This window comes from Epinephelus moara, chromosome 10, assembly GCF_006386435.1.
Source record: "Epinephelus moara isolate mb chromosome 10, YSFRI_EMoa_1.0, whole genome shotgun sequence".
Lineage (NCBI taxonomy): Eukaryota > Metazoa > Chordata > Actinopteri > Perciformes > Serranidae > Epinephelus > Epinephelus moara.
Window position 1 is genome coordinate 33419266 of NC_065515.1, and position 12092 is coordinate 33431357.

General features: G+C 41.5%; 1 protein-coding gene across 7 annotated transcripts in view; it reads left to right on the plus strand.

The window, feature by feature from the left end:
- Positions 1 to 12092, plus strand: part of szt2 (SZT2 subunit of KICSTOR complex) — a 442490-nt gene that overhangs the window by 43663 nt on the left and 386735 nt on the right. For all 7 annotated transcript variants that reach the window (XM_050055637.1, XM_050055638.1, XM_050055644.1 and 4 more), the window contains exons 12-21: positions 1023 to 1168; positions 1402 to 1554; positions 2927 to 3041; positions 3350 to 3555; positions 3830 to 4066; positions 5406 to 5484; positions 5636 to 5724; positions 6606 to 6774; positions 7793 to 7910; positions 8327 to 8440. In XM_050055637.1, coding sequence (XP_049911594.1) covers positions 1023 to 1168; positions 1402 to 1554; positions 2927 to 3041; positions 3350 to 3555; positions 3830 to 4066; positions 5406 to 5484; positions 5636 to 5724; positions 6606 to 6774; positions 7793 to 7910; positions 8327 to 8440 — 1426 coding nt within the window. The remainder of the gene's footprint in view (positions 1 to 1022; positions 1169 to 1401; positions 1555 to 2926; positions 3042 to 3349; positions 3556 to 3829; positions 4067 to 5405; positions 5485 to 5635; positions 5725 to 6605; positions 6775 to 7792; positions 7911 to 8326; positions 8441 to 12092) is intronic.

The window sequence follows — 12092 nt, forward strand, 5'->3', positions numbered from 1 at the left end:
CACAAATGAAATGGTTTATTTTTATTTTCATTTTATTCATTCATTTAGGTCGGGAAAAAATACCGAGGTCATGACCTTGGTGTCCTCAAAGGTAGTTACGGCCTTGCATAGATATCTTAAATACACAACATTTTTTGCACTGATCTCAGCCGGTAGGCCTTTTTGTGGCTTCCTAGCCCAGTTACACTGGTGTGTTGGTATCTCCTCTGCCGTCCTTTCTAGTTTATTGCACCGATGCACCCAAGACACTTTTTTGTTGCCACAAGTAAGCACAGTTTTACAGCAGCCCTGAGATTTATAGTCCGTTCTACAAAAGCACACCACAAACAGATGCACACATACTTTTAAGGTTGGTGCCAGCACAGCATCATTTCAGATTCAGTTTGCCTCTTAAGTCATAACCCCCTTCCCTCTTCAAGAACAGTTTTTGTATAGTGCAAGGAAGTAGATTATTTCTTGCTCTGTACGGTATTTGTGCAGACTTAAATTCTACCAGATCCATGAATTTCAATGCATGTGACTTTAAAAACAAATAGATTAAGCCGCCACTGAAAATAGTCCCCAACAAAGTCACTCTTTCCTCCTTCTTTGCTTGTTAAAACTACAGTGAGCAGCTGTTCAAGGAAATCACTGAGCCTTTTTAAACCTGCAACTATATATTTGTGAGATGTTTTTTTTTTTAAGATTTACATCTACAGTGGAAACCAATGGGCCATAGACAGGAAGTCAGAAAGTATTGAGAGACGCATTGCATTGTGGTAAATATAACACATGCATTGCTGCTTGTGGTCTTTTCATGGGATTTGTTGACATTAAGAAAAAAAACACCATCTTTATCTTGGAAGCATCAAAAAACTTGAATGACAGTAATTAAAAGAACCATGGCCAATGCATATTCCCCATCTCCAGTCTGCGTTGCCCTGTTAATGGTGATTAAGTTGGATCCACAATCATTGTAACCTCTCAGCCTTTCTTTAATTTTGTTCTGTTTTCTTGGACTGAATGAGCTCCTGTTTTCCCAGGTCCTGTCCTTGCAGCACAGCGGATCCAAAGACTCCTCTCAATCCCAGTTTGCTTCCTATTGGAAGCCCATCCTTTCCATGGATGCCAACTTCTGGCAGAGATGGCTGCACATGCATCGCATTGCTATCATCCTTGAACATGACATGTGAGAAACATATAGCTGTGTTTTACTACTGAAGGATGATTTGCACAGTCACAGATAACAGCTTTACTGATATCAACTCTTCCCAGAGACAAGAGGGATGTTTGAAGATAAATTTGAAAGAAAAAAGAGGCTTGTGTGGATGTAGATCCAGAGTTTACAAATGCTTGATGTTAAGCCTCATTATCTGTCAGATTTTCTAATCCTTTGTTACATTAACCATTTTGTCCCTGCAGGCCTGTCCCCAAACATCTGCACACAGCTGGAAACAATGGGCGTTACAGCACCATTCAGTGTCGGATCTCCCACTCTGCCCTCACATCACTGCTGAGGGACTGGAGCAGCTTCGTGCTGGTGGAGGGATACTCATATGTTAAACTCATATACAGGTGAGACAATGGATGCAGAAAAAACAGCACTGATAGCTGCCATTTATCTGCAGCTGGAAATACCGTATGAGGTCAAGAAGCCTAGTGAGACCATCCTGATGACATGAGCACAACAAATTTTCGCTTTTCTGAATCAGTCTGAATTCAATGCCGCCCCAAACTCTCAGTACATTTACATGCACAGTTAAGTCAAGCTCGATCGATTATAACTGGACTAGGCCATTTAATTGGACTACGGTCCTTATCCTAGTATACAAGCACAGACTGACTCCGCTACGATAGATGGTGATATGCCCCCTTTCAGCTTGTTAGTATTGGACCTTTTCCAGGTTGACCTATTATGTCACAGACCATCAATTGCCATTCTGTGTTTTCCTCCCATCTATGTATTTTAAAGTATTTAACCCTTTCAGCTGACACAGCATGAACTGTGTGTCCTTGTCCATCCAAAATGCACAGCTCTGGATGTAGATTTCACCATGTTGTTACCGCCCTTTTCTTCTGTTACACATTTAATGCTATTTGACCTCTGGGTCAAAACGGAAACTGTAGAGAACGCGGAGAGCGCCTCAGCCAGTTGGGGTCATGCTGGAGGAATTCGACTCCCAGTCGCATTATGTGGGTGTGTTGGTCTGACTTTGAGAAATTCGATTTAGTAGGATTTGAGTTGGACTTACATGTCTGGTTTTCATAGGACTAAAACAATAAATCCATTTTCTCTAATGTCATGTAAACGTACTGACTTTCAAAAAATTTAAATCCAGTCAGGAACAATCAGGGATCTGCACCGTAGTTGACAATGTAAGCAGCCATTTAGGGACTGTGTTGTAGTTGATGATGTAAAATGCAGACCACAGCTTGCAGAACAGTAATGGCGGCTTTCGATGTAACAAGCACTAACTCCAACGTTAGCAGAGTAAACACAGCAAATAGTGAAGTTATTGCAGAAATAGAGTTAATAATAACAAGTAATCAAGAACAAGAGTATGCGCTTGCTGAGTTTCTTGGAGGAAAGACGTTTTCGCTGTTCTTCCAACTGGATTTGGCAAAAGCTTGATTTATCAACTGGCTTCATTGGTGATGAACATGATGCTACTAGATACTTTGATATCTGTACGATTTTAAAAATGCAATCATCCATGAAGAAAAAAAAGACCATTTTGTCAAAGTGCTCGTAACTCATGTCCACAGTTAGGCTAAGGCCAATATATTGCAAGTATTTAACTTGTTTAAAGTGGCTACGAGCCAAAATGGTTGGGTAACACTGCTTAAAGTCACAGCACTTTTTGCTCTTTAAAATGAGAAGTCCATGTTACATCAACTCTGTTAGACATAATTCTATTCCTGAGTTAAATCAATTCTGTCTCTGCAGTGCGTTGGACCAGCCTCCAACCTCCTTCTATCTGGTCCGTCTCATCTCCAAGACGCCTTGCATGGTCCTGCGTCTGGGCTTCCCTATCGGGACACCAGCCCATGTTAGAAACAAGGTACTGAGAGGCAAATACACAACAGATTAAAACAGTATCAGGGACAATCCAAGCCAGTGTCTCTGCAGGAATCCTGTTCTTATGAAGATGACAATGTCAGTGTTTGGTGCCCACTCTGACTGTAGGTGCTGGTAATGTATTGGATTGTGTGTTGCATTAGTGTTTGTATTTAGTAGTGTTGAAAATAATACAGCAGTAGACATACATACGGTTGATTAGCATGCCTCCCTCATCTGTACAGGCAGTGTGTGTCTGAATGATATATTTTTTCTGCACTAACTCATCCTGACTTTTGTGTTTTCCATCAGATTGTAGATGAGCTGCGAGAGCAGATCCTCAAACTTCGCTTCCCTCATCGTGTTCAGAACAAAGAGGCGACACCGAAGACCAAGAGGAAGGTTGTTGGTCATCCATCACCATCCAAATCTCCATCCATCCCTGCTCCCAAACCTACACTGTCAGACAGACCCTGTGTGGTGGTGCTCAATAAGCCTCTAGAGAAGCTGCTTATAAGGTCAGTGGATATGATAGACAGGCATTAGAATAGCATATCATGTCACCAAGTAAAGAGTAAAGAACGAGTGTCATAAAACACAATATGCATTTATTTTTGCTTGTATTGTTAAAATTCCTTAGTTAAAGGTTTTGGTTAGACCTGGTTGTGACTACCCATGAATTTGAATGTGTTGTGTAAAGAGACCAAACAAGTTCCAACAGTGTCTCCTCTGTGTGAAAGGAGGCTGCCAGTTGGACACATTTTAATGAATCAAACTGTCGCTGCTTTGCAGGTATGAGAAGCTCCCATTGGACTTCAGGACTCCCTTCATTTTCAACATGGAGAACTTTCCTCAGCCCTCCAACAGTTCCGTCCCCCTAAGCATGGCAGCCAACCGGACAGCCTCCTCCACCCTGGCATCTCTGTCACGCTACTTCCTGCACCAACGCTGGGTATGGGCCGTGCAGAGCAGTCAAGGATCGGCTGTGGCCATGCAGGCTGTCGCTCACATACTGTCCATGCTCTCTGAGTGAGTTTATACACCAAATTTTTTATTTTTTTTGGCATGCCCATACTCAAGTTCTGTTTCAAGTTTGAAAGGATAGGATTCATTCTTTATAAATAAGAACAGTATTTCTGAAGGAAACTGAGACCAACAGAATGGCGAGTGGAAACAATGCTGTAAAATGTACATTAAATTTACTTTGAGTTATTGTAGTACAGCGATAGCCGTAGTCAGTGGCATTATGTTTTTGGGTTGTTCATCCGTTCATCCAACTGTCGCATTCTCGTGATCACGATATCTCAAGAACACTTTCAGGGAATTTCTTTAAATTTGCCAAAACATCCACTTAGAGTCACGGATGAAATAATTACAATTTAATGATCAAAGGTCAAACTCACTCACCGTGACCTTGTTTGGCGCATTCTCATGAACATGATATCTCAAGAGCACCTAGAAGGAATTTCTTTAAATTTGGCATACTGTAAATGTCCATTTGGACTCAACAATTAAATGACTGACATATTTTTGGCCCTATCTCAAGAATTCTTATGCTATTTATGACAAAATTTGACATGTCTCATAGGATATAATGAAAGTGATGACATTTGATATCCAAAGGTCAACTTTACTGTGACATCATAATGTTCTGCAAAAACACTTAACTGGCCATTACTCACATACTATCTTAGGAACAGAAGACATTTGGTCAGATACTCAATTGGTGACACTCACTTTGGGTGTCCACCTTGAAACCATGCTGATTGTATAGATATTCTTTGCTTCCAGGGGGAAGATGTGTGTCAAGCATCCAGACATGGGTGTAAACTGTAAGAGAAACCTGAATGGTTTATGGAGGCATACAACCATGGGGCAGTAATTCTAGTTAGTTATACTCTGAGCTACAGTTACTTATTGCTTAGCTTTTAATTACAGGGCTGTAAACTGCATCTAAACAGAGATGGAGCACATGTTTGATTTAATAAAGCCAAAGTAATCCATCACATTTAGCATTAGGTAAGGCAAGTCTATTTGTACAACACCTTTCAAAAACAAGAAAATGTTAAGTGCTTTACATATTATAAACACACGATGTTGGTGAAATGAAGGACTGCAGCGTCTTTGATAACAGTTAAACAGTAAATCCTGAGCAAAACTTCCTATTCTAGAAAGCAGTGTTTGTGTAGTTATAAATGTGACCTTTAGGTTTTCTGTTTCATCAGTGGAGTTAATTCTGATGAGCTATGATGTTTCAATGCTGTTTGGCTTGTACATGCTTAAAGACATAGCAGCTGGGTTGGCTTAATATGAGAGAAGCAGCTTTGTTGAATGTGTTGCCTGAAAATGTCTCTTGATGTCTGTGAAGGATCCGCATATCAGAAGGCTTTCATTTTGCTGCCAGTGGAGAGGGCATTGTTAACATGGTGATTGAGCTGCCAATGAAGGTAAAGAACAGCAGGACAGCAATCTCCCACAACACTAAATACTGAGGTTTTCCGTTTGTACCATGTGATTGGTTTTATCTTCAGTGCTGTCATGTTGATGTGTGATGAGTGGTTCTGATCTGTTTTCACTGAATTTAATGTTGATTTTTAGGGCATGTCAGGAGACACGGACAGAGAGAGTCACTCTTGTATTGTTCAGTACATCCTGTTTCCACCTCACTCCACATCCACCAAGGACAGGTGAGACTGGCAGTAATCTTCTGCATAGCACACCTTATTTTATGACTGGTCAAACCGACACACTCAAAAGAAATGCAGCCCCTCAATCTTTAGATAAATCCTGACACTCGGGGCCTCTGCAAAAAATTAACAAACAAACAAAAAAACAGTCATTTTGCAAAGTTAAACTTGTTTCAACTTTTGTTGCAAAACAAGGCGACAGTGATGATGTTTGCCTGGGTGGTGTTTTGATGCTACCTTTAGAAGGTGAAGAAATACATTCAAATTGTACAACAGCATGGCAAAACCATGTACCATGGAGGCCCAACAGTTAACAGGTTTGTTTTGCCACAAAAGACCCCAAACACTTGGTTCTTCTCAAAGTCAAGGATGCTTCCTTGGTAGGACGGATCCTTCCAAGGGTAGTACAGAAGCTAGGCAAGACTCCATCCTAGCATTCGATGAACATACAATTGAGGCTACGGAGTGCAGAAGCCCCGCCTTTAATTCTGGCAAATCTTGCCCAAAGCATTGTGGCTACTTCATGCCTGCTGAGGGTACACATGTGGATCTTAAGTTCTCGGAAGGAAGGACTTGGTCCTTTGTCCTCCTTCAGTGGGATTGGATGTCATAGCCACCTTGAAATTCAGCAGTTTAAGGATCCTTCATTGACTTTGAGAAGCACCAACTGATTAGGATCTATCAGGAAGGAGGAGGAACTCAGTGAACACTTCTGCAGAATGAAAACCTGCAGACTATTGGCCACCCCTGCTCTACACGTAGTGGTTTTAACTCAGATGTATGATCTGCATACCTTAGCATTCACACTGACCCTTCTTAATCAGTGCTGGCACCAAGTGCATTTGTCAGCCTGTTGTGTTTTGTCTTTCATGGGACTCCAGCTTCTCCACTGATGATGACAACGACACCGAGGTGGAAGCTGTAGACGTGGATTTGGAGCTGAACCTTGTGACAGAGTGCTGGGTAGAACCACAGAGTGGCATAGTGATGAACTGCATGGACCAGCATCGCCACTTTCAGGGCCTTAAGTACCAGGAGATCCCTCAAGCAGTGTGTATAGCTAGTTTACTACAGCTGCCTGTCCCGGAGTGATAGTCCGTCCACACACTCATTCACTGTGACATAGAGTTGTTGGTGGGACCTGTCACCTGTTGGCGATAGTCTAAGGCCCTGATCACACAGAAAGCGTTTTAGCAGCTGGAGGTGTTTTTTTGTAATTGTTTTGCATGAGAATGAAGCTTTTTGCTTGTGGTTTTTGTGTTGCTACGCACCTCAAGTTTCTGTGCTCTAGGCCGGATCGCTCTGAACTCCTCGAGTTGAAAAAACTTCAACTTAAAGCGGAAAAACACCCACGTCACCTATTTTTTCATCATCTTTTTTCCCATGGTCCAGTTGGATGATTTGAGAGACGGGCCTTCTGTGGTGGTCACGACAACAAGTTTACAGTTGGTAAACAATGGAGGAGAAACTGGTGGTAGCGGTTGCTGGATGCACAGTGCTATACGGCCTAACGATAGACAGCAGGTTATCAAGCTGCCCCCGAGTGATCCTAAAATATGCCTGGAAATGGCCAAAATCGAGGCAAAGTACCTGGAATGACTGATGGTACTCCCCGTGATTCGCCCTTTTGTTTTAGGGTCTCATGTACCCTCACAGTTCTCGGTTTCCCTGTGCCCAAAAACATATTTGCTGACAGCCTCTCACCCTCAACCAGAGCTACAACAAGTACTGTCTGCCTGTCCATTTTAGTAACTAGATACTAATTACCATTGAATATAATAATGAAATTAATGGTGAATTGATTACACGGGAAGGTTAGAGTAAGGAGGTGATTGCGTGGTTGCCTGGCAACAATAAAAAGGCGAAGCAAGTGTTTTTTTTCACTAGTGGCATTCAGTTTAAAAAAAAAAGCAGTGCATTATTTTACAACCTACAAAACACCTTCTGTGTGATCTGTGTGTGCCTACAAAGAGCTCAGTTTACTGTTGTGACAACATGTCATCTGTGTGTGAGGTTATTTTAAGATCTATGAGGTTGTGTTTAATAGTGACCTGATCTGTTGTTATAGATCTATCCAAAGGATCTGGCCTGTATGTCCACCATGATGACCTTTGAGCATTTGAGCCAGTTGTGTCAGAATAAAGACCAGGTCTGCTCACTGCCAGCTAGACCCAAGGATGTGACAGGTAATAAAACACTCTGCAGTCCAGAAATTCACAATTTTTCAAACCTCCAGCATAGGAAGAATTCTGGCCTTTGAGCTGCTAGGACGCTTTTAATGTGAGGCAACGGTGCAGGAATGGTTCAGTTTTATTAATGGCAGATTAAAAATCATTAAAACACACACACACACACACACACACACACACACACACACACACACACACACACAGAATGGAAGCAGTTGGAAATAATTGGATTTGTTATGTTTCTGCCAGTGCATCAATATATTTGTGTTGTACTAATACCTGTCTCTTGTAGCTAATGGCTCTGTCGAAATTGTGTATTCTGTGTGGTGTAAAATCTGTGTGTTGCTCTATTTGAAGGGCAAAGCTTTTGGATACTCAGGGATGAATTTGATTGCACATGATTGTGTGTGCAGGAGAAGCCCTGGCCTCTGAGGACAGTATTCACATGGTTCCTTTCCAGTTTGACCTCATTCAGCTGCTCCCAAAATGCCAGCAGGTGGAAATCTTCTTCCTCACATTCAGTACAGGTACAATACTCATAGTGTTCAACTGCACACTTCACAGTTTTCAACAATGAGAATGATATATGATTTGACTCTTATATGGCACTGAATCATAGTGCAAGTAAAAAAGTAGACAAAAAAATGTACAAACCACTTCCTGCTTGGAACATATGATGAGATATGCTGGTTATGAACAGGTTGCTAGGTACAGACTTTGCCAGATGCCTCTGTCGCCTCTGTCAACTGCTTAAATTTTCTGTTTATCTATGATATTTAAGTTTATTTACAAATATCAGCTGTGCTTTTTATGATTAATATTGGACAATGATGGTAACATATGACTTTAGGTGACTTATGAGTATAAGGAAATCAGCTCACCGCTTTGTGAACTCTTCTCCTGCTGATTCTGCTAACTAACTGACTGACGGAAGTTTTCAAATGTAAACATAAGAGAAAACATTGAGTAAAAGTGGAAAAGATGAGCAATACCTACAGTTCTGACTGCATGGACGAGCAACACCATCTCTTCATTGGAAGAGGCACTGAGGCAAATGAGGAGTGGTTAAACACCAGCTGAGATCTCGGCAATATAAATGCTACTGCTAGCTAATGTACAGGTTCTCCATAATAAAATGGGTGATCTCAGTGCCTCTATCAGTTTCCAGCAGGATATCAGGAACTGTAATGTGTTTTGTTTCATCAAAACTACACTGCTCAAAAAATAAGGGAACACTTAAACCACACATCAGATCTTGATGAACACATTATTCAAGTTGAAACTCTTTATTGGTGTACATTGTATAATTTGTTGAGATCAAAGTGACATAACAACAGTCAGTGGAAACCAAAATCATCAACTCACTGAGGGCTGGATTAAAAATCACATCAAAAATCTAAGTAAAAAAATGAATTCACAGGCTGATCAAACTCAGATGGATTTTATCACAGCAACACATAATGTGACTCAGTAGTGTGTATGGCCCCCGCATGCCTGTATGCACTACTGACAACGTCTGGGCATGCTCCTGATGAGTGTGTTGATGGTGTCCCAGGGGATCTCCTCACAGACCTGGATCAGGGCATCATTGAGCTCCTGGACAGTCTGTGGCGGTACTCGGTGGCGTTGGATGCACCAACACATAATGTCCCATAGGTGCTCAATTGGATTTAGGTCAGGGGAATGAGAGGGCCAGTCAATGGCATCAATGCCTTCGTCATCCAGATAATGTTAGAGGCAGTGCCAATGGTGGACCTGACTATTCTGGTTTTCTCGGGAGAATGCTAATCAAGCTGCACTGTGCTGGGCTGTGAGCACAGGTCCCACCAGAGGATGTCTGGCTTTCATGCCACCCTCATAGAGTCTGTTACTAACAGTTTGGTCAGAAACATGCACACCAGTAGCCTGCTGGAGGTCATATTGTAGAGCTCTGGCAGTGCCCCCTCTGTTCCTTAACACACAAAGGAGCAGATACTGGTCCTGCTGCTGAGTCGATGACCTTCAAGGGCCCTATCCAGCTCTCCTGGTGTAACCCCCAGTCTCCTGGTATCTCCTCCATGCTATTGAGACTGTGCTGGGAGAGACAGCAAACACTCTTGTGACTGCATGTATGGATGTGACATCCTGGAGGAGCTGGACTACCTGTGAAACCTGATTGGGCTGTAGGTACCGCCTTATGCTAACAGTAGTGACAAGGACACTAGCAGAACACAAATCTAGAGAAGAATCAGTCAGGAAGGATAAGGAGAGAGCAACGGTCTGTGGCTACCATATGTAAAACCATTCCCTTTTTGGAGTAGTCTTGCTTTTGCCTCACCATTGCACCTGTTGTCACTTTCATTTGCACCAAAGCAGGTGAAACTGATTCACAATCACTTTTGCTTCCCAAATGGACAGATTGATTTCCCGGAAGTGACTTGGTGTTATTCTGTGACTATAAAGTGTTCCCTTAATTCTTTTGAGTCGCGTAAATCCTTAAGTACTGGACAGCGCCATTCAACCGGGTGACTATTTTTCCATATATTGATGTAACAGAACAGTGGACTCCTGGGAAAAAGGGGGAAGAGGTGTGTGTGCTTTCTGGTGAATAAGAGCTGGTGTGACAGCAGGAATATTAAACTGCTATCCTGTTCCTGCTCACCTGACCTGGAGCTATTGACTGCACTTCAATCTGAGGGTATTCACATTGATCATTATCACAGCAGTCTACATTCCACCACAAGCAAATACAGAGGCTGCCCTGTCGGATCTGTGCAAAGACCTGAACTGCTCACAGACTGCTAATCCTGATGCTGTGCTAATTGTTGCTTGAGACTACAATCATGCGAGCCTTATGAAGGTTATGCCTGACTTCCATCAACATACTGACTGCGTCACAAGGGGAATTAAGACTCTAGACCACTGTTTAACAGCGTTTAGAGGCGGCTGCTGAGCTAAATTACAAACCCCATCTGAGGGGTATTCCAGAAAGCAGGTTTAGTGAAAACTCTGAGTATGTTAACCCTGAAATGAGGGAAACTCTGGGTTTTCAGTTCCAGAAAGAGAGGTAAATCAAACTCTGAGTCAATCACCATGGCAACTGAGTCTATGAACCTAACCTGCTCGCTGGCAGGTTTTCTTCAATAGACCCTGAGTTTTTCTCTGTCTCCTCCCTCTTACACACTGTTTCATTTCCTCATTCATTCAGTCCGTGTCAAAGCTTGTATCGAAGCGCGTTAATTAGCAGAGATTTACCGTCTGTCACAGTCTAAATCCTGCTGGATATTAGTTTGTTACTCAGGACTGTCTTAAATTACTGAATTTATGCACATCAATCATTTCTTTGAACATCAGTTTTTGTCTTTACATTCAAATACTACACAGCGAGAATTCACCCTCAGCTCAGAATCAAACCTCTGTCCTTTTTATATTTATTATTTTTTACAACACTGTGCACAAGGATCAGACTGTCAGTCTGTCAGAGCAGCTCCCAAATGTTTATTGCACATAATGTGTAGGTCTAATTNTTGGACATCAGTTTTTGTCTTTACATTCAAATATTACACAGTGAGAATTCATCTTCAGCTCAGAATCAGCTGTCCTTTTTATATTTATTATTTTTTATAACACTGTGCACAAGGATCAGACTGTCAGTCTGTTAGAGCAGCTCTGAAATGTTTATTGCACATAATGTGTAGGTCTAATTATTTAAATTTTAAAAATCGGAATGAAGCTTTAGACACGTAGTATCAATGACTAATGATCTCTATCACTGATGTCATTGGTCGCACTGATGGAACATAATTCCTATAGCCTAATATTGGGGATTATATGTTAATATTTCTGAGTGAGCAATGGTGCAGTATTTCAGTATCTTTAAGTTTACTACATTTGTAGCTGAAATAAAGTCACTGAATGCTGTTGAGTCAAGATACAAATAGATGTCCAACATTTTAAAATCTACTGTATTTTAACCTCAACGTCTTTTCAAGTGCAAATCACCAAACATATTATTACTGGGTCAGACTGTGAGTTTACAGTCATGTCTTTATGTCTTTGATCTATAGCCTATATGTTTTAAATCTTCCTATTTTTCAGTTGCTGCCTCCTGTGTTTTTCCCCATCAGATTAAATCTGAACAAATATATTGTTATATATTATTAATATAATGTAATGTATCTACAGCCTGATACACAGTCA